General features: G+C 40.2%; 1 protein-coding gene across 6 annotated transcripts in view; it reads left to right on the forward strand.

Annotated features, from left to right (window-relative positions):
- Positions 1-26,605, forward strand: part of TMEM117 (transmembrane protein 117) — a 394,958-nt gene that overhangs the window by 176,577 nt on the left and 191,776 nt on the right. For all 6 annotated transcript variants that reach the window (XM_044280372.1, XM_044280370.1, XM_044280371.1 and 3 more), the window contains exon 4: positions 10,535-10,634. In XM_044280372.1, the coding sequence (XP_044136307.1) occupies positions 10,535-10,634 (100 nt within the window). The remainder of the gene's footprint in view (positions 1-10,534; positions 10,635-26,605) is intronic.

Consider the following 26,605-nt stretch of genomic DNA (forward strand, 5'->3'; position numbering starts at 1 on the left):
TTCGAAGATCGAGTCAACCACTCAAGAACCGCTGGGGTGCTGGTTACAACACGACTGCTAGCTGACACTGGGAGCTCAGGCCTCTCGAAGCTAACAATAAGAGCTCTGCTGCAACCTCTGCCTGCGCCAGAAACATTTTGGCCTCAGCCTCAGCCCTGTGCAGGGCCTGGCACTTCTCTGTCTGGCATACTGTTAGATCAAATAAATAAATAAAAAGGAAATTAAAACACCCCAAAAAAGTCTGAAATTGTCTATTCACCACACAACGGCTACTAAGCTCTTTTTTTTCACACTAAGGGTCCATTCACACGTCCGTAGAATGTGTCCGCACAGTTTCGGCAATTATCCGGAACGGGTGCGGACCCATTCATTCTCTATGGGGCAGGAATGGATGCGGACAGCACACAGTGTGCTATCTGCATTTCCAGAGCGCGGCCCCGAACTTCCAGTCCGCGGCTCCAGAACATGCTCTAGAACATATAACAGCACTGCACAAGGTCAAATAGGAAGTAGAAATATTTCCTTGTAATAAACCCTGTTTTTTTTTTAATATCTCTTTATTTCCATCATCTCAAAAAATAGAAAAAATTTCAACATGGTAAAAAATTACATTTTTAGTATATCCAGAAACATACCAGTTTTTCCTGTACATAAACAAATATCTTCATTCCCCATTTACCCACCCACCTACCACCCTTATGGGGGGGGGGGGGGAGAGGGAGACGCGCAAAAAAACAAACAAAACCCCCCCCCCCCCCAAAAAACAAAAAAAAAAAAAAAAACTCAATCTGTCTATCCAGCCCTAAAGCAACCAGTTCTTCCATATTTCAGCAACACTTTTTACTTTTCTACCGTGGTCCTCTATCGCTCGTTCTTCTTTAATCAGGTTGTCCACTGCTTTTCTCCACTGTCCCACTGTTGGAGGGTCCGCCCCTACCCATTTCTTAAGTATAAGGAGTCTAGCTTGAAATAACACCTTACTCAAGACCATTCTTGTGTCTCTATTTAGCCTCAGATGTTCGGTTGCCCCCAAAATACAAATCATGGGATCTTCTGATATTTGAACCTTCAAAGTTAGGTATACAATGTCTGTTATTTCTGTCCAATACCTGAACAGTCTTGGGCATCTCCAAAAACAATGTATTAAATCAGCATTCTCTCCCCCGCATTTTGTACAGTTATCCGAGATTCTAACACCCATTCTTTTCAATATCTGTGGGGATCGGTGCAGCCTATGAACTACAAAGAATTGTGAAATCTTATGTGAGCCCCTATTAGAAACTACCGCATAACTTTTCAAAGCATCGTTCCATTTTTCTTCCGTAAAAGATTGAAGTTCATTTTCCCATTTTTTTCTGGCGAGTATTGTAACCCGTTTCTTTTTTCCCTTCATCAATATCCTATATCTTTTAGCCGTTGCTCCTCCTCTTTCACCCGCGTTAGTGAAGTTGTACAGTGTATCAGATCTTTCCATCTTATATTTATCCTCTTGCATAACTGTATGCAATGCATTCCTAAGCTGGAAATATTTATATATATCTTTTTGCGGTATACCAAACTCTCTAACCATTGCATTGAAGTCTTTCAGTTTACCCTGCTCAAATATCTGGTTTAAGTATTTCACCCCGTTTTTTCCCCAATCTATATACACCTTAATCCCTTGCAATTCCTTAAGATGCATATTTTTCCAAAATAGGTGTATAGTGCAAAAACCCTTTAATCTCTAATATTTTTTTAATTTCCACCCATGTGTATTCTAATAGATTTAAAATTCTATTTCCAGTATTATTTCTACCAAGTATACCTGATTCCAACACCTCTAAGTGATTCCATTCTTCTTTCCACCCCAATCTATTTAATACCTGCTTACCCACTAAACCATTTAAACTAACTTTTATATGACCATATTGTGTAATTAAGTAATAGAAAAACCAATTCGGAACAGCTAATCCACCTTCGCTCACTGGGAGCTGGAGTATCTCTCTCTTTATTCTGGGGGTCATACCTTTCCAAAGAAAGTCTCCCATTAAGCTATTAAATAGTCTAAAAGTACCCTGCGGCAACCTAACTGGGGCATTTTGAAGGACATAGAGTATTTTAGGGAGGAAAACCATTTTTATAAAATTTACGTGGCCCTGTATTGACATCGGTAGTCTTCGCCAGATATGTATTTTGGCCCTAAGTTCTTTTAAAAGGGGGAGTACATTTAATTTTTCATATTCTTCAACATTTCCAGAGATTTGTATCCCCAAATATTTAAAGTTTTCCTGTTTACCATGCACCTGCACCTTTAGACCCCCACTGTGGTTGTGCATCTCCCAGCATCATCATATGTGATTTCCCCCAATTAATATTTAGTCCTGAAAAAAAAAAAATGTCTATTATATCTATAACTCTATTAAACTGATCCCCAGTATTGTGCATAAATAAACCCTGTTAATGGCTGTAACACCCCAATAACAAGAAATGTTTGCTGGAATAGCTCTGTAAGCTGTATAATGGCAATTTGGATGCCCAGGCAGTGCAGCAAGGTGTAATAGGATTGCTCCTATTACCCAGGCTGTAACCTCCCCTACTAAACCCTGTTCAACATAAATGCTGTGGAATGATTCCCTAGGGCCTGCTGACCTCTCTCCTTGCACTTAGTACACTGGTAAATGGCAGAATCCAAGATGGCTGAGACTTATTATAGGGCTGTGACATCACAGGGCTGGCTGGCTGCTGATTGGCTGCATGCATGGCATTATGGGTGATCCCGTTTTCCCAGAGTTCCTTTCTCCATGTCCTCACACGTGCAGCCGCCATTTTAGGAAAAAATGCATTTTGTTACCACGAAGCGTGAGTAAATTCGGCTTATGGGCGAATCAAATTTTTCCTGAAATTCGGATAGAATTCTACTTCATCAGCTTTGATTCGCTCAGCTCTAATTTTAACAATCAAAATTAACCGCAGAACGGCTAATAGGACGTACATATATTTCCTATTAATACACCCCGTAAGTGGCTGTAGTGAAATGTAACTTCACTGCAGAACGAAAAAATAAGACATATTATTTTTCCTAAATATACCCCCCCCCAAAAAAAGTATTACAATCAAAATTCACCGCAAAGCGGCTAATAGGATGTGTGTATATTTCCTATTAATACACTCCGTAAATGGCTGTATCACACAGCAATTTGACCCCAATAACAAGCACGGTTTGTTAGAATTACTGAGCTATCATTTAGTGCAGCAAGATGTAATAGAATTGCTCCTATTACCCAGGCTGTACACTCCCATATTGGACCCTGTTCTCCTTTTATAGTGTAGATGATGCCTCCCTATCCTTTCCCTACACTATGAATAATCTTTTCCTGAACTTATAAATCGTTTTTTCTGCACAATAAAGTCTTTCCTAGCACTTTCCCTAGTGCCTGTCACATCTCTCCTTGCACAAAGTACACTGGAAAATGGCAGAATCCAAGATGGCTGAGCCTATTTATAGGGCTGTGACATCACAGGGCTGGCTGTTGATTGGCTGCATGCATGGAATTGTGGGTGATCCCGCCTTCCCAGAGTTCCTTGCTCCATCTCCTAACACATGCACCAGCCATTTTAGTTTTTTTAGATTCGTTACCACAAAGCGTGAGAAAATTCGGCTTCAATGCAAATCACATTTTTCCTGAAATCCAGATCGTATTCCACTTCATCAACTTTGATTCGCCCATCTCTACACGTGATCATGCACAGCTCTCCATTCATGGTGAGGTCCTGTACTTGAGATGGTGGGACTTGCACCTACTGAACATATGACATTTTCTATCGATGTGCCATAAATGTCCATATGGAATACCACTTTAATGCTCACACGCTGACAATTTGTGATAGGCATTTTTATTATTGAGGATATTCCGCAGCTGAAACTCTGATTGCTGCCATGGATTGGCATAAAGAACCACAGATTTTAAGAAATTCAAGATCATGTGAATGAAGAGTACGATACCAATTCACATACATTCTTAGTGTAGTTATTGTGTATTCCCTCTGGATTTAGGTGCAGATTCCACTCCTGCCCAAAATTGACAGAATTCACAATGTGTAAGCATAGCCTGAGAAAGAAAAATCAGTAAAACTGTATTAAATGATAAATATTTTTTAGTAGACAGCAATAGTTTGACTAAGAAAATGAAATGGCATAGTGATATTCCATGAAGTGCGCAGTAAAAAGATTTGGGATAATTAATTTAAAAGGCACGCTATTAATCTCAATTAGGATGCATCTCATTAAGAAGCATTGACCGCATGACATTTCGAGATTAAGGGCTTACATCTTTTCATTGTTGCCTTCCTGAACATAATTACTGATATCCAAACACTAATTAAAACCACATTATTTGTCATCAAACATTTCAGATGTGCCTTACAAAGTCCTGTTACTAGAGTGCACTGGTTAGTGACAGTCATACGCTTCCAGTAAGCTGAAAAATGTTGTGCAGGCCTCGAAGAATTGAGACCATGTTCAGAAAGTATGACAATTCTTCAGATTCATAACCTGCAGTTTTATATTGTCGATGAAACAACTTTCATATCTACTTTGTATAGGGATTACTGTTTGGCAGACTATGCAAACAAGATATCTCAAAGAACTGAATGTCTCCCACATAAAACCAAAAAGTGTCATCTATGCATTTGACCAATTTAGTTTTTCAGAAATGACCATACTTATATTTTAAATTTCCCTATTTATATAGGGTTATTTATCCTTGTGAGATGTGTAGTGATGAGCGAAGCAAGCTTCAAATTCTACATCTGATATGTTAAAAACTTTGGATTAATATTGTATAGCGATCCGTCTCCGTACAGTATTAGAATTTATGGGCTCCGATGAGCCGAAGTTAGTTATTTGGCAGTTGATTTTTAAAGTGGCAAACCACATGTATTATATTGTATTGTATACTTATATTTCTATAACTTATGTATTTTCATGTAGCACAACTAAGAAAAGTTAATCTCCTTCTTGTAAATGTTATCATGGAAAATGTAATAATTGTGTTTTTATGAATTTCAACAAGATAAATTGCTTATATCCTAAAGATTCACCCCTGTCATTAGTCTGTGCTGTAATTATAACTAGAGATGACTAAATTTCATATTTTGAAATTTGTTCACGCTTCGTTTACTGGTAAAAGGTGAATTACGTTATGGATTACGTTACCATGGACCATAACACAATTCTATGACGGAGTCTATGGGCTGCAAAACGGATCCGTCCCATTTCCGTTTTGCAGGGGAGTCATCTCCTGCATAACCACGGGACGGATCCGTTATGCAGCCCATAGACTTCTATCATGACGGAATAAATAATGGAATGCCTCTAAAGGCATTCCGTTATGCATTCCATCATAGAATTGTGTTATGGTCCGTGGTAAAGGAATCCATAATGTAATTCACCTTTTACCAGTAAACGAAGCGTGAACGAATTTCAAAATGTAAAATTCGCTCATCTTTAATTATAACTATACTATACTAATGATAACTATACTAATAAAAGTTTTTACATTTTATAATTCCATTTCTAAATTATTATTATCATTATTATTTCAGCAATGTTTGAGGTCTCTAAATGTGTCTGTTTGCTTCTCAGGACAAATTTTTCTTAAGTGTTCCTTTTTAGGATCTACACGCAGGGCCGGATTAACAGTAGGGGCGGATGGAGCTGCAGCTCCAGGCCCCTGCATGAAAATAGGCCCAGCAGCCCGCATAGGCCAACCGGAGCTAGGCCCGCATAGGCCGCCTCGCTGAGGTTGCCTGGCGGCCGCCCCGCGACCCTTTGGTAGGACCGAACCATGCCGACTGTCAGATGATGACAGGGCCGGCGCGCAAGGAGAAATCTCCCAGGCCGGCCCTTTACAGAACTCACCAGGACAGTGACAACTGACAGATCAGGTGACAGGTCAGATGTGCACGCCGCGCTGTGTCGTCACGTCAGACTCCTCCCCTGGGGCCTAGGCCATGCCATAAAGTGAAAGACCGTGACGGCTGCTGCGCGTGGGAAGTTCAAAATTCTTCCTGCGTGGAGTCAGGGGTGCTGCCAGCGGTAAGTCGCGTTCAGCAGCCTTCAGTGTACTGCCCAGAAAACAACTCATAGGCGGTAAGTAAATCAGCATTGGTTCACCTTACCTATTATACTGTGTACTGTATAATTTATACATGTCATTCAGGAGCATGGAAAAGCTGGGTGATGGTTTTTTTCACCTAACTTTTCCATGCTCCTGAATGGCATATCTGCTTATAGGCATATATATCTTTATAATAGCTGAGCCTCATCTATTATAAACAGATATGCCATTCAGGAGCATGGAAAAGCTAAGTGAGAAATAGTCACCTAGCTCTTCAATGCTCCTGAGTGGTATATCTGCTTATAATTGATCAGCTATTATAAACAGATATGCCTAAAGGCAGATTTGCCATTCAGGAGCATGGAAAAGCTAGGTGACTGTTTCTCACCTAGCTTTTCCATGCTCCTGAATGGCAGATCTGCATGTACTGAATGGCAGATCTGCATGTAATAGCTTGGCTATTATAAACATGTATGCATATAAACATATATGCCATTCAGGAGCATGGAAAAGCTAGGTGACTATTTCTTGCCTACCTATCTTTTCCAAGCTCCTCAATGGCATATCTGCTTATAATAGATTAGCTTTTATAAACACATATGCCATTCAGGAGCATGGAAAAGCTAGACGTACACTTAGGCTAAGTTCACACAGCAGATTTTTCACACGCAAACGTGCGTAAATCTGCTTCAAAATTACGCATGAACTTTAGTCCAATAGACTTGAATGGGATTACGCAGACCCGTTCACACTTCAAACTTTATGCATGCGTATTTTCACATGTGTCATTTTGCGTAAATTCACACTTTATTTGTGCTATAAAAAGTTGCTCTGCGTTGCGTTTTTTTTTCTATAAAAAGGCCCATTAAAATCTTCTGCACCAGGCCCATGATGCTCTTAATCCGGCCCTGTCTACACGTATGTAGATCTACACGTATGTAGATCTTAAGTGTTCCTTTTTAGGATCCACACGTATGGCATTGTAGCATGCACTTATTCTGTGATTTCCTGCCAGGGTTTAAGGAGTATTGTCTTCACAGGCATTTATGGCTTATCCTCAGGATATGCCATAAATGTTTGATAGAGGCATGCCCATATCTGGGGCACACACCTACTCCAGAATTCGAGAGCAACTGAGCAAATGCACTTGTCTGTTCTCAGAACTCGCATAAAAGTGAAAATAGAAAGTCATGCATGTGTGGTATCATCACTGATGAGACTGGGGTCAGGAGGGACAACAGTTTCTGGGATAGCTGCAGGTTCTAGAGGTTGAACTACATTGGACAGACATTTATGGCATATCCTGTGTGTATATGCCATAGTTGCCTGTGATAAGAATAAACTCTTAACTGTAGCTCCAGGGTTCCTTTGTACCTGTTGGAGAGTTCCTCAGTAGACATAAATGTCACTTTAACAGTAGGGATGGCAAACTCATCCTATAAACTCGGTCTGATCATACAATAGTTACTTTGTATGGGTACAAGCAAACTATTCAACAAATGTCAACCAAAATATAAAGTTAATAATTACTTTACACTCTCCTGCATTAATATTCTAAGGGTTTGCATGGGAATAGGGGGTTTCTCAAGATTGAAAACATTTAGGGGTTCCCTCATGGTATTGATGGCATTATTTACTGATCTTGTAAATGTTTTATTATAACTGTCATGGGGTGGGTATTACAGAGCACACAGGGATGGAGAATAGGATACGGATCCAGAGGAGTTTATTGTATCACAGGGAAGTCATTCCACAGAACACGGGTGAACACCAACTCACAAAGCTTACTCTGAAACAACAATGAATAAATCCAGGGCTGCCACCCGTTACTCAGACGCCAGCAATTAAATCCCCAATCGTCCTGGGTACTCTGTTACTTGAAGGACAGCTCCCTTCGGCCAAGGGTGGATGGCAGACAATCCCCAGTCTCTACTCTGTTCTTGTGGCACCAGATCCTGGGCTCAACATCAGGTCCTGGTCCATCCAAAGCTCCCTGTACACTACAACAACCCCCAACCTCCTCTCTCCTTTTTCTCATAATTCCCCCCTCTCTCTGATAAGCCTAGGGCAGAGAAGGGCGTGAATAATTACCAGCCCCCAACCTCTACTCTGCTGACCAGTCCAGCACCTTATAGAAGATTTATAGGCAAAAGGTGAGGAGCCCATGCCTTCCCCCTCTCCTCTGCATTCCAAAGGGTCCTGTCTCCGGACCGTCTGTCCAAAGTTTTATTTATTTAAGTCCCCAATAACACACCCAAAGGTTTACAGCCCCTTCCCCCCTGAATGTTTTTAAAATACATGAGGCCAGTAGAGTAAGACTACTTTCACAGCTGTATTTTCTATTCTGCTATTGAGATCCGTCATAGTGTCTCAAAATGCTTCCATTTTGTCCCCATTCATTGTAAATGGGGACAAAACTGAACTGAACGAAATGTAATTCACCAAAATGCATTTCGTTCCATTTGGTTGTGTCCCCATCGCAAACGGAATAACACAGCAAGCTCTCCGTTCTGACACACATTGTAAGTCAATAGGGATGGATCCGTTTTCTCTGATACAATAGAAAATGGATCCGTCCCCCATTGACTTTAAATGGTGTTCATGACAGATCCATAATGGCTATAGAAGACATAATACAACAAAACGCTAATGTGAAAGTAGCCTAAGATGAATGCCATACATTGTCACAATAACCATATTATTATCATATTGGAAGTTTAATTTTGCGGCTGATGGGCTATTGAGCTGCATATGCCTTAAAACTGTCTTCTATCTATGAATTTTTTTGTTAGTCCCCCCCCCTATTTTGTCTATTTGTTGTTCAGTGCCTGCTAACATCTCAGGATGGAAACATGGCCGATATTTTGTTAACAATCTGGATGGGAAGCAAAACATATAGCAACTGCTGTTTTACCAGAGAACTATTTGAGTGTTCTCTTCATCCCTCAGGACAAGTTCTTGGTTCTGTGAAAATACAAGAATGCCTGCATACTGTCTAATTTAATGTAGATCTGTTTCCAAATGCTAGTGGTGATAAATGGAGGCTGTTTGTTGTATTATGGATATTGGACATTTTATAGTTCTTAAATGAAAACCATTCTGGCCAGCAGCAAGGCATAAAACTCCATATTAGTGTAGGAAAGAAGAAATGAAACAGCTGGTAGGATGAAAAGAAAACACAACGAAACATGAACAGAAACCGAACAAGCTTTTAAATCAATATATTTTTGAGCAACCAATGTGAAAACAAAAAATGGAGATAGAATTGAGTCTATATATCCAGAATTATAAATTTATGAACACTGTAAAAATGGGAATATTGTTGGCACAGTCTTAATATTTCACATATTATAGTATTATGACTTGGCTGACAATATATAATAGAATAAAATTGAATATTTTTGTACTTGCTGGATTTTAGCATCACATTTTAGAAAAATAAAACTAAATTGCAAAGTTCCGTAAGTCATAATTCTGCCATCCTAGACACAATTTGTTTGTTTTTTACACGGAAATCAAGATTGATGTGCAGTATATACCAGCCATACTGAATAGACACTTTGTTTAACAAAAAAATAAAAAATTTACTTTATCTTTAACTTGTATATTAAATGGATAGTTGTATGCACTTTGATGGATGGGGAAAACATTCCAGTCTATTTAATGCTTTCTTCTCCACTTTACTTGCACAAAAAAATCCAACGCCAGGTGACATTTTAGGGATATTGATCTGAAGCATTCAAGCAAGTCCACCTCTGAATGGATTAAAAGAAAGAAAATTACGTTTTTTGATTAGCCAAAGTTAAAGTCCCATTGAGATCTTGTGGAAAGACCTTTAAATGGATAGTTCATTCTTGAAAACCCTTCAATGTAGCCACATTAAAACAATTCTACCAAGAAGATTGACCCAAAATTCCTCCTTAGAGACTCATCACAGGTTAATGCAAATGTTTTATTAAAGTTGTTACTGCCAGGAGTGGCACAACTAGTTATAAGATTTTGTGGGGAAGGCGGGTGTAAATGAATCTTTATTTAAAATTTTATTTTATACTATTTTATAGTAAAAATTTGTCAGATGAACTGAAAAATGTAAATGTATCAAAAAGATTTAAAAAATTGAAGAAATTTGGGCAAATATGTTTTTAAAGCACTGTATATTATTTTTGTTGCTGCTTATTTAGTTAATATTTACTGCTTTATAGATAAACCTTGTTTTTAAATTTACTAAACTATATTCTTTATTCTTTTTCATCTGCTAGTTTTTGTATTACTATGCATATTAGAAATCCACATCTGACGGTGAAGTCTACTATGTGATTTGCTAAAAAAGCCTATGGCTTAATGTTATAATAAAATGATAGGAAGAAGAATTTATATGCACTAGCATATAAACATTTCTCTAATGCAGAATTCTGTCTTGTTTTTATCTTCCACAGTCCTTACATTATAACCGAATATATGGGCATCAGGAATGAGAGCTTTATGAAGGTTGCAGCAGTTGGAACGTGGATGGGAGACTTTGTTACAGCCTGGATGGTAAGAGTACACATTTTATACTGGGATTCTTCAAAAAGAAAGTGTTATAAATTTCCATAACTATTATACCAATGACTATTGTAAGGATCATAGACATTGTTATTGTTTCTTTAAAGGGGTTGTCTCACTTCAGCGAATGGCATTCATCATGTAGAGAAAGTTAATACAAGCCACTTGCTAATATAAGAAAAAAGGAATTTTTCGTCCTCCTTCGCCGTCCACGGATCCCAGACCAGGAATTAATCAAAACAGTAGAAAAAAAATCCAGCAGCAGGCTCAGGATAAAATCCAATTTCTTTATTTCTTCATTATAAAATTCATAGGCTGACAAGACAGGCAAGATTCTTGCCTGCCTAGTCAGCCTATGAATTTTATAATGAAGAAGTAAAGAAATTGGATTTTATCGTGAGCCTGATTCTGGATTTTTTTCTACTGTTTTGATTAAAGCCACTCCCGCATTCTGATGACTGATTCTATAATGGAAGTGGTCATAAGCATTCAGACTATAAGACGCACTGCCACTTTTCTCCATTTTTCAGGAAAGAAGTGCATCTTATAATCTGAAAAATATGGTAAATTAATATGCGCAAGATTTCAAATCCACACCGCAGGTCAATTATGCTGAAGATTGTGGATAACATTTCTTACAATATAATCCACTTTGCTATTACTGTACAATGAAGCGCATTTGCCAGTTAAAAATCTGCAAATGAAAATCCACAGCATTTAAGTCAGATATAGATGTACCCTAAAAGCAACTGCAGAGAAGTAAAACTTCTTGTCTTATGCCAAGCCTCTTACAGTCTACATATATCTTTGTCTGGTACTAATATCGGTCAATGAAGAGTTGATTTGGGTAATTGTATCTCCTCTTTTACCTGTATTCTGATATTGTGTTTTATTAACCCCTTCAAGCTCTGTCACATACTATTAGATCACTGAGGTCAATGAGTTAATGCTCAATGATTTAATAGTATGTCACATGATGGTGTAGCTAGGCCTTATTTCAGCAGTTTAACCTATCAGATGCAACAGTCGATAATGACTGAGGCATCTGAGTGGTTAGTCATAGGGAGGAAGTTTCCTCTGTCCTCATCATTAGCATATCGGCTAACTGCTAATGCAATTGCAGGGGGTCAAGTAGTTGTCAAGGCAGTTGGGGCCTTTGTATAGTTCAAGTGATTAAACGATTACAGTACAGATTCTTAAAAGGACTAAATAAGTGCAAAAAAAAAGCTGAATAACATTTTTAAAACTATGGTAAAAAGACAAAAATGGGAACTAATTTGACACACAAATGATCCCTCATCCAGCTTTGTTGGAAGAAAAATATAAAAAGTTAAGACTGCCAGACAACACAAGGCAATCTTCATTTTATTTTATTTTTTAAAGTAGCAAAACATAATTGTAATTGTACATTCTTGTACTCTTCTGTAATTCTGTAATATTGTGTATCATGTAATTTTTACTGTTCCTAAAAACTATTGCAGAAAGTGCGATCATTTTTACACTTATCCAAAATGTTTTTAAAAAGTTATACAATAAATGTACTCCAAAATGGTGGCAGTGAAATACAACTTGCCGCACCTAAAACTAGCCCTTATATTGAAGGAAAAATAAAAAAGTTACGGCTTTTGCAATGCAGAGATGAAAATTTAAAACATTGCTATAGCCTTACGTGCCAAACTGCCCTATGTCCTTAAGTGGTTAAGACATGCTGAACCATGGCATCAGTTTGGTAACATGAGTGAGGATCCCAACTGTCACTAGAACTGAAATGCCTATTCTTTTCAGTGTGTCTCCATATGAAATTGTTGCCATATATAAGGCCAGGTTCACATCTACATTTGGCATTCCAGTTGTCTGTTTTGGCAGAGGGGCAGACTACTGGAATTACTGTATATGGCATAGCCAGACACAGCCAGGCAATGCCTGACCCCCATTCACTATAGTGGATTTGGCAGTGATATTTTTCCGGCTGAAAGCCGGCATTTATGCCAGAACTCCACTGGGTCCCATTATAGTAATTTCTACTAGTCTCCTCCTCTGCTGTAATAGACTGCCGCAGTGCCGTACATGTGAACCTAGCCTTAGTGCAGTAAGGTCCCATACACTTTTATGAGTGCCATATTATGGGACTCATACAACCTGGAGGTTGTACATCCTGTAGCTGTAATACAGAATTTACAAGAGGTCTCAGCCCAAGGGCTCTAATACATATTTATTTCAGCTTAACTAATTTATATATTTTTTAACTAGTTACAACTGGGTAGCTGATTTTAGTCTTTACAATATGTCCAGTAGAATAGGAACTGTATAGGCCAATATAGTCATACAACCTTGAAATATTTAAAATACTAGTTTTAAAGTAATGCAAGATTTTGTTTTGTGCCTTTTTCCGCTAAGTTTTATTTTAACACAAGAGAAAACACAAGGATCAAATGCAGGGAAACATATTACAGCAGGTATGGAAATGATAAAATCGGTGGTAGCAGATGGCCCTTATGTGCTGTCAGTTCATATGCACTGGCCTTTAATTTGTGTTGTATGGTTAAGTTTATCAGATGTTCTCTTCATGCAGGACCACAGATGGAGGAAAAGTTTAGCATAAAAGTTTGGCATCAGTTAATATTGGTCCCTATGTTGGTTGTAGAGCGAAGGGAGATTATCTTGTCTTATTGATTCTCTTGCATTTACACTGATTGCTGCTATTTGATTCAAGGTTATGAAAACAAATTCTGCACAGGGAGCAGATATCAGATGGAGGGGAACCTGCCATGTGTTCTTGCTGTATAATTTACTGGCATCAGTGCAAAAATAAGCCTATTCCCTGGAAAAATTACACTGACTGTTATTACTAAAGGATATCTTTCATTAACTTTTTCTTGATGAAAGAGTTAACTTAAAGCATTGCCATTTAGACATGGCCATTAATACACAATCGTTGCTATGTGATGATGACACAGAACTGTAGCAACTTTGTGATAACTGTGAAGTCACATCTTTTAAAAAAATTCTAAAAGTATGTAATGGTTTTGGCTATCAAGTATACAGCAAACTAGATTCTAAACATACAAAATTAAAAACACTAAAAAGAATTCAAAATGATAATACCACAATGATAAAATCTCAATTTAAAATCCTGATGCACCATGGGGCCCTCGCGGTCATCAAATGCCACTGTTCACACTATGCATTTAGCCAGACCTCTCCAAGGTAAACTGCACAGAGAACATATGCAGTATAGAAGACATATGTCATAGACTGTATATTTTAAGGTAGTGGAATGCACAGGAGAGTAGATCCACCAACCAGGGTGCCAGCAGTCCCGCAGTGTCACCCCACTGCTAAATTACAAACCAAGGAAATAATGATATAAAAGGACTGGGCACACCTAAGATATTGGGTCCTTTAATTTATTAGATGCATTGACAATACATGATACAATAATAATAAAATAGCATATAATATATCCGACACCGTGTGGTGACTGTTGTAGAGAGTAATCCCACCAGGTGGTAGTAATAATTATGGATCCTCCTGCAACTGTCTTCACTAAAATCACAGCACTACTAATTCCTATTTACAACACAGCCCACAGTGCCAACTAATTTAGGTATACATACAATAAAATATTAATAGCAATGGACTATATACTAAAATGATTGTGGCAGTAGTTCATAAATAAGTATCCACTTGACAGTATAAAATATCAATTGGTTGAGTTCGTTGTAGCAGCATGTATCAGCAGCAGTGGTAATAATCGCAACAATTTCTTCCAATGGCAATGGAATGAAACCACAAAGGTCAGCAGTATATTGTGTCAGTTTGACTCATATCAATGGTTTGATAATAACCAGTGAGTAGAAGCAGCGTATAGCTTTGAGTCCTCAGATCAGACTTGCTAAAGTCAATGTGCAATAGCAATTATGGATGGCAAAGTTCACTGACTGACTTCCCTTGGCGGTGTCCCGCTTCAGGTCAGTATTCAAAGCATGCAGTGGTTACCGGTTTGTTATTTGAAACAGTCTTACCGGTAGTTGGAGGCTTATACCGTCCAGTGTTGAAAGCCTCTGCCGTCCTACAAACTTTGCTCAGGTTTCCTCCTTCAATCAAGCAGGTGGTGTGTCCACAGCGATGTCGGGTCCCTGTTTGTGAACCCGATTATTCACCTCTGGAACTCAGTCTATTTTTCCTCTCCTTTCAAGCAAAGTTTAGCGCTGTTCCTGTTCGATGTGGTGCACTCACATATATGTGTTTGGGGGGTCTGGTCAGACAGCGCTAAACTTTGCCAACTACGTTGACTATGGCGGGGTGCCCCCCTTTGGGAACAGGGATCGTAGTCAGGCTGTTTACCAGCATTCCGACCCCTCTTCCTTGGGTGGGCCCCTCCCCATGTTCCCTATCAATTAGTGTAATCCAACTCCATCTATAACACATCTGGAAAATCACTATGACGCCACATCACACACATATACAAAATTAACAACTATAGTGAGGAGAACACAATAACATTATGTTTTATTGATTGCTATAACATATATTGACCTATGTATTTATGTCTATTTATTTATTTGTGTCCCCCATCCCACACCATCATCAATCGATAGATTATATGGATGTATTCATACACCTAATATATATTTTTATTAATACCATTACATATATATTTTTATTTTTTTCATTATGTATAGCTCCATTTTTACTATGTTTTCAGTTTTATTATATTGATATCATATTTTCATACTAATCCAATTTTATTGTCATAAATGCATTGATTTTTAATTGAATATATATATACATCTATTGAGATATACTATTCATCCCAATCTTGTTTATGGAAGCCCAGCACACAATTTACTCAACCCCCAAAAAAAAGAAAAAAATCTCCTGACCACTCCTACAACTACTAATTGGATCCAATTAGATCCATATAAATCTCCAAGAAGAAATGGGCCACTCATTCCCACTGATGAAGGAGCAGTAAGCTCCGAAACGCGTATGGGGTATTGAGCCAAGCCCATTGTACCTAGCTAGCACCAGGATCCTACAACCAAAGAAAAAGCTCCGGAGCCTATTTTCCCTCCTGCAAGCTGTAACTTCTCTTCCCGCCACCTATCTCCACGTGGCAAGCTGTTACTGAATTGAGCGGGAGATCCCTCACACGTATGTGACGTCACCGGAAGTGACGAAGAGCAGCAGCAAACCAACGGCCGGATTACACAGCGGGCGCGAAGAACACACGTGGACGCCAACCTGCAGGCAGGAGCCGCTCCCCGATCCACTGACGGCCCCGATCCATGACGGCCACCAGGAGGGTAATGTACCTGCTTTAACAGCAGCAATTGATGACCACATAGTACTATCACCAAATTGGATACGATTGATTCTCAAATAATAAGGAGATATCTATTCTGCACTATTCTACATTACTTCTTATAGGAAGCTTTGATTTTTCAGGAGACTATACCACAATATATTGCTGGATATCGAAATTTATGTTATTTATGATCTATCAGGATAAGTGACATTATACATGAGGATACGTTATCAACTCCTTTTACCTAAGACTGAATTTTCTTAAATAGATCCATTTTTATACAGACTTCTATCCATTTTTATACAGACTTCTAGGACTTTTATTCTTTCTTTAACAGGATTTTATAGAATCAATATGTTGTTATTCTAATGTGCTTTATTCATACTGCTATTTTATGTATGTAATTTTACTACTTTGATACAACCTCCTATCATATTTTACTACATAAGGCATATCTAGCCACCCCTTAATAAATATATTAATTTATTTACCCATACAACACAAATGTCCTGAGTGCCATCCCTTTCCTTCCTTGCACAGTATTAGAAAAAGACCTGAAGTTTGCACCTAGTAGAGCACTCAATAAATTTGACACCTGAATTGGGAGTGAACAATATATTAGAAAAATTAGCTTGAAAACATATTTTAAGAAAACTCCAGTTAAAACTCAATGGGGAGATTTATCAATAGCAACCAATCAGATTCCACTTTTCATTTTCCAAAAGAGCTCTCAAAAATGAAAGGTGGAATCTGATTGGTTGCTATGGACAACTAAGCCAGTTTTCCTTTACAACAGTTTTGATAAATCTCCCCCAATGTATGACAAATTCTCAGTTCAAACACGCAGAATTACAAATTTCATCAGAAGTATCCAAGACAACAAATAGGTCAAGACATAGCAGCATTTAGATGTGTGGTAGAGGCAGATTTAGGCAATTTAAAAGTAAATAGGAAGGAACATTATAAATTGACACCATCTGACATCCAAGCAATCAAAGCATTACAACAAAACAAAGAGATCACTATTCACCCTGTGAATAAAAGCAGAGAGAATGTTATTCTAGTCACCAAGAAAAATAATGAAGAATTCATTTGACAGCTTTCTGATAAATATTTATGAAAAATTTATAGTTGACCCATTAATACAATATAGTAATGAATTAAAGGAAATACAGTATGTACAAGGGCACTACATAAGAACATTTTGAACCAGCAGGAATATAATATTATTTTTGGGCAAACAAAAAAAGTAAACACCAGTTTTTTATTATTACATACCGAATGTGCGCAAGGATGTAATACATCTACCTCGAAGACCAGGTATTGATACTGACCTTCAATGTGTTCTTACAACACTCTGTTAAAAAGATACCCTCCTATCTGAAAGACACAACTCATATAATTTACTGTATATATTAGAAAATCTTAATTGTAAACCAAAGTGGCTATTGGGTACATTAGATGTCAGTTCTTTGTACATTACTATTCATCATAGACAGGTTTTAGGAGCAGTTCAAGCAATGTTATCACAATTGGGAGACTTTTGTTTCGAGCAACTTGATTTAATTGTGGACGGTAATAATTCAATTTATTTTATACCATAAATTTATCGTTAATGTACCAGTACAATGATAGGAACCAGGTTCGCACCCAGTAAGGCTCCTTTCACACCTGCGTTCAGGTGTCCGCTCGTGAGCTCCGTTTGAAGGGGTTCACAATCGGCCCTGAACGCAGCTAAGAATGCATCCGTCTGCCAGCGCTCAGCCTCCGCTCCGCTCAGTGAGCGGACACCTGAACGCTGCAAGCAGCGTTCGGGTGTCCGCCTGGCCGTGCGGAGGCGAGCGGATCCGTTCCGACTTACAATGTAAGTCAATGGGGACGGATCCGCTTGAAGATGACACCATATGGCTCAATCTTCAAGCGGATCCGTCCCTCATTGACTTTCAATGTGAAGTCTGAACGGATCCGCTCAGGCTACTTTCACACTTAGAAAATTTTTCTAAGTTATAATGCAGACGGATCCGTTCTGAACGGAGCCACCGTCTGCATTAATATGAGCGGATCCGTTCAGAACGGATCCGATCGAATGCAGGTGTGAAAGTAGCCTAATGATGATCTCTATATGGCTTATTGGGAACATCTTTCCCAAACTGGGCAGCAGTTTGGTGCCCGTACACTGACAATATAATTTTTTTTTATTTGGGACAAATGTAAAGAGGAATTCGATTTTCATTAGGAATTAATTCCAAATTTACGCCTATATCAATGATTGTTCTGTAGAATTTTTGGATATCAAAATCTCGGCAGAATCTAAATTTGTGCCAACCACTAAGAATCATTTGATCCCGAAGTCCAGTTGCCATCTTCCTAGGTTGCCCTGATTATACCCATAAGACAATACAGATGTACCTTAGAATCATACTTTTTGAAAGAAGCAAGAAAGTTAAGGGAGCAGTTCCTTGACACATATTATCATGAGCTAATGGAGAGTTGTAATATGGACAGCAATCCATTTTTTAAGGGGAAGAGTAAGATGCCGGCTTCAATGACTGTAAAAATGAGACTTAAATTTTTTATTTTTACAATTAAATGGTTTTACCATATAATACACGTTACAAAATGGTGCAACAGATTATACATAAACATTGGCATCTACTGTGCCAGGATAAAACAATAGGCACATCCTTACCTAAATATCATCCCATTGTTTACACAAAGGTGCCCAATTTAGGTCTAAAAGTAGCACCAGCAGTAATGAATTCAAAGAGGAGAAAAGAATTGGATTAATTTGCAATTATTTTTTTTTAGATACATTACATGCAACAATTATAAGAGTAGATTTTCTAGGAAAAGACACTGGGGCCGATTTACTAAGTGTCGTACTTAGCACTGTCTTAGAATACAAATCACAGTATTAATATTTGACTAATTTACTATACTGGTCCATGGACCTTTGTAAATTTGGAGTATCACAAATCCTGCGCCAGAATTATTGCTATAATTCCGATCGTGACCCCAAAATTTGTCTATGCTCTAGAATTTTGTCTGTGCACCAAAATTTGTCCATGCGCCAAAACAATATGGAGGAGATTTATCAAAACTGGTTAAAAGGAAAACTGGCTTAGTTGCCCATAGCAACCAGATTCCACCTTATATTTTTCAGAGCTCCTTTGGAAAATGAAAGATTGAATCTGATTGTTTGCCCAGGGAAAATTAAGCCAGTTATTCTTTACACCAGTTTTATAAATCTCCCCCTTTGTCCGTCGCCCCAAACAATGGTCTAGTCCAAGTTTACACCACCTATAAATTGGTGTAATTTCACTCCAAAAATGCACCAACATGTTCCTGTATTTTGGCATACGGAGCTACATTTAGACCATGCTTATTTCTGTAATGTTACACCTCTTTCCCATGAAGTCACTCCCCCTTGTCAGACGAGCCATAAAATGCTTAGAAAAGAGTGTAAAATGGCTACTAAATGTGATGCAAAGCATGAACTTCAGTTAATAAATCTCATGCATTTTTAATAGTAAATCTGCCTCAATGATTGCAACCAACTAATAATGATTTTCTATGGAAAATAAGAGACACTTACTTAGCACTGATGTCAGATATCTAATTCAGTGTCTATGTTCCAAACCATAAATTAGTTGAACTACGGTATGAGTGCTTTAAAAAAACAGGATTACAAAACGTGTATAATAACATAGATTTTGAGCCTTATCACATCATTTCAAACACTATCCTAGTGATCCATCTTTACTTACCTTCACTGCATTGCAGAAAGTTAGGAGAAGTTGGAGAGGGGGAGATCATGTTGAACATATGTCAACAGCTGAGTCAAAATAAATATACCATTTAACAAATTGGGACCTAGAGGATTAAATGCAGAGTTGGGACTGTTCGGTTTTATTTCATGAGTTGATTAATCAGGTGGTAGGCCCATACTGCATGGAACATCAGGCGTCAGACTATTTGTCCAGTACTCTCATGTTCACTGCAGTCTGACCATATTTTCTTCAGCATTATTTTCTTCAGTACCATATTATTATTGTATTACTATTTTATTACTATTTTATCCATATTTTTATTATTTCTTTTTTCAGAGCCCTTAGGGCTGTTTTTGTATGAGTGCTATGCTTCTATTCAGCCACTGAAGAGGGAGCCTAGGTGGCTCTGAAAGACCTGTAATGGGATTTAGCTGCTAACAAGTTCAAGTTAACAGCCATAGTAGCTGCAGTGTGGTGAGGAGCACTTTGGCGCTGCTTATCACGTGTATATTATTAGTATTGATCCTGTTTGTCTCAGAGTGAAATATTGTGAAGACGTGATTAGGATTTAATATTCCAAGCAAGATTTCTTCAATTAGTTTATAAAGCTACATTCCTCTATGCAGTCCATCATAGGGAGGTCTGACTGAATAAATAGTGTAGCTGTAACTAGGGTCAGGTGGCGCGTGCTTTCTTCACAGCACCGCCGGTAACCTGCGCAAGGAGAGGGGCAAGGATGTAGCCTGCGTCCTCGTCTCCATGGCAGCAGGCGAGCAGCAGGGGAGCCAAGCGCCGATATTGATGATCGGTGCTCGGCTGAGTTGGGCTGCTGTGAGTCACGTGACGCTGGCCATGTCATGTGACTTACCAGCCAGGCCTATGTAAACAGGCAGCCTGCTGACCACAGATTGCCTGTGATTAAGGTCTTTATACGCTCCTGTATTCCTGGCATTGTGTTCCTGAATCCTGACCTCTTTTCTGCTCATTCCCTGTTGCTTGTCGTGATCTCCTGGTACTGACTTCCGGCTTGTGTTTGGATTCGCTCTTGTTACTCCCTTGTACTGATTTGTCTTCCTGGTATTTGACTTCGGCTAGTTTGACTTGCTTGTGTTCTATTTGTCCTGTCTTTTGTTTTTCCCTGCACTTACTTAAGTTAGGGACTGCCGTCCAGTTGCGCCCCGTTACCTAGGACGGATTGTGCAAGTAGGTAGGGGCAGAGGTGTGGGTGGCAGTCAGGGGTGCACGCTTCCCTACCACCGTCCGTGACAGTAGCAGTGGCATTTGATGACTGTGAGGGCCCCAGGGTATATCAGAACTTTATATTGACATTTTGTTATCATTGTGGTATTATCATTTTGGATTCTTTTTAATGTTTTTAATTCTGTATACAGTGAGGAACAAAAGTATTTGAACACCCTGCGATTTTTCTAGTTCTCCACTTAGATATCATGGAGGGGTCTGAAATTCACATTGTAGGTGCATTCCCTCTCTGAGAGACAGAATAAAAAAAAAATTCAGGAAATCACATTGTATGATTTTTTAAGAATTTATTTGTCTTGCACTGCTGAACATAAGTATTTGAACTAGGGTTGTTGCGGGTATCGAAAAATCGATACCCAATCGATACTTTTTTACAAGTATCGATTCGGTACTTTGATTTGCACTTTTTCGATACTGGGCTGCGCAGCCCATTATCTCCTATAACACAACATGGCGCTCCGCCAGAAAGACAGTGGAGAAGGCGGGAGGGAGAAGGCGAGAGAGAGAAGGAGGGAGGGATTCCCTCCCTCCTATGACGCTGCCGCCGCTGAGCCCAATGGAGTAAGCGGGCTCTGAAGATGCCTGCACCACTGCCACCAATGACTGTGCGTTTAATTAAAGGAGGAGGAGGGACGGGGGAGGTAATAAACTGCTGCGCCCCGCCGTCTGACTCCGTCTGAGACGAGTGAGCGCTGAGCTCAGCGAACGGCACCAGCGGCAGCAGAGCAGCCTCCTCCTCCGTCCTGACTCCTAACTGAGTCACTCACGCTTGTCATGTGTACTCCTTTGAGTCCTCCCAGCGTCAGCCCGAGCCCCAGAGTCAGTGAGACAGTGAGACTGAGCACTGAAAAGCAGCCAGCCCAGCATAGCAGGTACCTAGCCTAGCCCACAGCCAGACCCAGTGCAGGAGTGATGATTAGCCTTCCTCAAAATAAAAGGCAGGCAAAAAACATATCTATAAGAAAGACAGCCAGCAAGATTTGGGGTTAATGAGACTCATTAACCCCAATCTTGCCACTACCCATGTTTTAAACATGATGGGGGGTCACTTATTTTTAATGTCAGGCTGGGCACATGCTTTTGGAGTCTTTGGAATGGACCCCATGTGCCTCACATTAATAGTAAGTGACCCCCAAAGTACCATCTAACATAATAGGCAACATAGGGTTAATGTGAGTTGCAGAATACAGGTCATTATTAATATGAGGCACATAGATTGAATTCATAAGACTGTGCTGCCAAATAGCAAGTGACTGTTGTAGCTCATACATTAACCCCATGTTGACCATTATGCAAGAATATGGATATACTTGATGATAGGGTTATTTCGTTATAATGAGGCACATGGGGGGGTTTGTCACCAGAAACGGTTGTACCTGTGCAATTGTGCATCACAATCACAATTACCCTATGATGTAACGTGGCCCTAGCACCACAATGTATATCATGTAGCGAGAAAAACTTAAATCCAGCTCACCTCCCAGTTAGTATGATCCCGATTCTGAAACCCTAGGGGAGTGACGCCGTCGCAGGCTGCAGGTAATTTGGAAGAAGGTCTCAGATTCAAGTAGGGTCCATGTTAAAATCGCTTCTTTATTTGGACATCATACAGACATGACAGACTGCCACACAGTACAACAGATTGGCGTTGACGCGTTTCGGGTACTGAGACCCTTAGTCGTAACGTTGTTGCACAGTGAGATACCCCAATATAAAGGGAAAAGATAGCCATTCCCCCCTACAATCCATGGGAGGCGGCATTGATCCCATTGGTCGTCTCACTGTGCATCACACCTTAGTTGCCACCCATTCATTACCAAGTTGATGCATTGCAGACTGTGCTGGGACTTAACAAAAGTTAACCCTTGAGGACTTTTGTCCAAATTCTGTGAACATTCACAAAAAAAAAAAAAAAAAAGGGGGGGGGGGAAACAGGTGAAAGTCCCAAAAAAAAAAAACCGCACAGTGTGAACACACCAACTTGTGTAACATATAAAAACATATATTGTACAAAACCAAAACAGCCTTCACATTAATGACAGTATTATTAACAGTATTATTTCTGCTTAGGACATTGTTGCCACGCTTGGTAATCTTGTTATGCAGGAGAAAACCACTAATAATGATAATGGTACCAAGAACTGGGGACCAAATGGACAGACACAAGAAAAGGAATGGGGGGGGGGAAGGGGAGACAGTGAGAAAGAATAAACACGCAGGAATGATGCACATAAATGCACATGTTTATATATAAATGAACATATTTGTTATTGGTATATGTACATCAATTCCTTTTTCAGGTTAAGGCCATGTGGAACTCTGGTGTTCAGCCTGAAGATCCAAAATGCCTCCCGTAGGAGGAGTTTCTTGCGGTGGTCACCACCTCTCTTGGGGGCAAATACCCTCTCTATCGCGAAGGCTTTAAAGCCCCTTACTTGACGATCATGTATTTGTATAAAATGTCTAGCTACATTCGAAATATTAAGTGCATTAGGGTTGCTTATATAATTTAAATGTTCCAGAAGGCGATTCCTGAATCTTCGGATCGTACTTCCAACATACATTAAGTCGCAATCCTTGCACTGTATAATGTATACCACTCCTGCAGTGTTGCAATTGATATAGCTTTGTATTGGAAAGCTGCAGGAGTGGTCAGATCTGTCAAAGGACTTAGAGGGGGTGGCATAGATGCAAGTCTTGCAGGGATTGCCCCCGCATTTGGAAAAGCCCTTGTATCTGAGCCAACTAGGCTTCATGCTGGCTCCCATCCTATTGGCCGTGAAGAGGGATGGGGACAGCGAGCAGGACAATGTAGTGGCTTTTCTGGAAACAATTTTAAGACCTGATTTCAGGGCATTATATAATATTTCGTCATCATACAGAATAGGCAGACAGCCCTTAATGATGGAGCTGATTTTATTGAACTCCTTGCTATATGCCAGCGATAACGTTGGTACATTGTCCTGGTCACTGTTCCCATACCTCTCCATCCTCCTGGATGGGGTATCCCGTTTGCCTCCTGCTGCTATTTTGCCAAAAAGCATTTCCCCTCTATTTTTCCTCCGTGCAATAGCTCTGCCCCTCTCTAGCATCCAGGTGGGGTAATTTCTGGCTTTTAATCTGACATCTACCTTATTAAATTCCTCGTCCAGAAGTGCAGGGAGACTGCAGTTCCTGGCTGCTCGTATGTATTCCCCAACGGGGATCGCCCTGATGGTATGTAGGGGATGATGGCTCCTGGCATTCAGGATGGAATTTCCGGCCACCTCTTTTCTATATGTTCGGGTGTGCACCACTTCACCTGGGCAACCTCGGAGCGTCAGGTCTAAGAAATTAATAGTGGTCTCACCAAAGGCACATGTGAAACGTAAGTTGTAATTGTTCGCATTGAGGTACATCTGGAGGTCCGGGACGGCAGATACACCGCCCGCCCAAATCATGAGCAGGTCATCGATGTATCTGCCGTACCAGACCAATCCAACCCCAAAAGGGTTGTCCACATTATATATGAATTTTTCTTCCCAGTATGCCATGGTTAAATTCGCCAGCGAGGGCGAAAATTTCGCCCCCATTGACACTCCGCGTGTCTGTAAGTAATGCACACCGTCGAACATAAAATAATTGTGAATGAGCAAGAAGGCTGTGACCTCACACACATAATCAATGTAGTTGGGGCCACATCCCGTATACCTATGGAGATGGTATTCCATGGCCATCAGGGCGACCCCGTGGGGGATGGAGGGGTACAGAGCTATAACATCCGCCGTGATCCATATATAGTTGGCTTCCCATTTTAGGCTGTACATGGCTCTTAATACGTCTGATGTATCCTTAAGGAAACCCGGCGTGCGCCTGACAAGTGGCTGGAGGATGTTGTCCAGCCAACTGCCCAGGCGCTCCGTCAGGGATCCCATGCCAGACACTATGGGGCGAAGAGGGGGGGGGGGTGGACACCCTTGTGGATCTTTGGCAGAGCATGCATAATTGGGGTCACGGGCGCATCCACACACAGGTACCTATATTCTGTTTCTGTAAAAATGCCCATGTCTCTTCCTTTTTGTATTAGAGACATATACTCAATCATGTATTCCCTGAGTGGGTTACTAGTTAATATTCTGTATGTGGATGCGTCCGTTAACATGTCCCGCATCTGGCCGCCATATAGATCCTTGTCCATGATGACCACCGCCCCCCCCTTGTCCGCCATCTTGATAACTATTTCACTACATTGCTGTAGTTCCATGAGGGCCTGAAAATGGGAGTGGCCTAAATTGTCTGGACATTTGGTAACCTTAGTTTCCTTTTGGATTCTTTCCAACTCCTTTTCCAATGTGCCCTGAAAAATGTCCATGCTACTTGTGCGCGACATTACCGGATAAAATTTAGTATTGCGAGTCTGTAATCTCATGACAGGTCTGGCTGACTCCACGATTCCCTGTTCCTCCTGAAGACCTCTGGATAGATCATCAGCTTCTGATCGGCGGGGGTCCGACACCCAGGGCCCCCGCCGATCAGCTGTTTGAGAAGGCAGCGGCGCTCCAGCAGCGCCACGGCTTTATCACTGTTTACTGCCGGCCCAGTGACATCACAACTAGCGTGGGCGGGGCTAAGCTCTTCACTTGAATGGAGCTTAGCCCCGCCCACGCTAGTTGATACTAGTCGTGAGGTGACGTCAGTGGGCCGGCGGTAAACAGTCAAACAGTGATAAGGCCGTGGCGCTGCTGCTTCTCAAACAGCTGATCGGTGGGTGTCCCGGGTGTCAGACCCCCACCAATCAGAAGCTGATGATCTATTCAGAGGATAGTTAAATAAAAGTGCAGAATCCCTGTAAGCCATTGAAAAATATGCATAATTTTTTTTCACAACTAGAACCACACTGACCGACCTAAAATCATGTGGCCATTGTGCCACAAGCAAATCACTATGAAGTTGAGAGACACTGTGAACAATGCACTGTAATCAAAAGGCTTTTTTGTGTTTTTATTTTATTTTCACGTGGTATCGAATGGTATCGAGTATCGCAATACTTTTTCATGGTATCGAAATCGAATCAAAATTTTGGTATCGCAACAACTCTAATTTGAACACCTGAGAAAATCGGTGTTAATATTTAGTACAGAAGCCTTTGTTTGCAATTACAGAGGTCAAACGTTTCTTGAAGTTCTTGACCAGGTTTGCGCACACTGCAACAGGGATTTTGGTTCACTCCTCTACACAGATCTCCTCTAGATCTGTCCGGTTTTGAGGCTGTCGCTGAGCAACACGGAGTTTCAGCTCCCTCCAAAGATGTTCTATTGGATTTAGGTCCAGAGACTGGCTAGGCCACTCCAGAACCTTGATATGCCTCTTATGGAGCCATTCCTTGGTTATCCTGGCTGTGTGCTGCTGGTCGTTGTCATGTTGGAAGACCCAGCCACGACCCATCTTCAATGCTCTGACTGAGGGAAGGAGGTTGTTGCTCAAAATCTCACAATAAATGGCCCCATTCATCCTCTCCTTAATACAGTGCATTCATCCTGTCCCCTTCGCAGAGAAGCACCCACAAAGCATGATGTTACCACCCCCATGCTTCACAGTAGGGATGGTGTTATTGGGATGCTTTTTTTTTTCCTTTAAACACG

The sequence above is a fragment of the Bufo gargarizans genome, chromosome 2 (assembly GCF_014858855.1).
Source record: "Bufo gargarizans isolate SCDJY-AF-19 chromosome 2, ASM1485885v1, whole genome shotgun sequence".
Taxonomy (NCBI): Eukaryota; Metazoa; Chordata; class Amphibia; order Anura; family Bufonidae; genus Bufo; species Bufo gargarizans.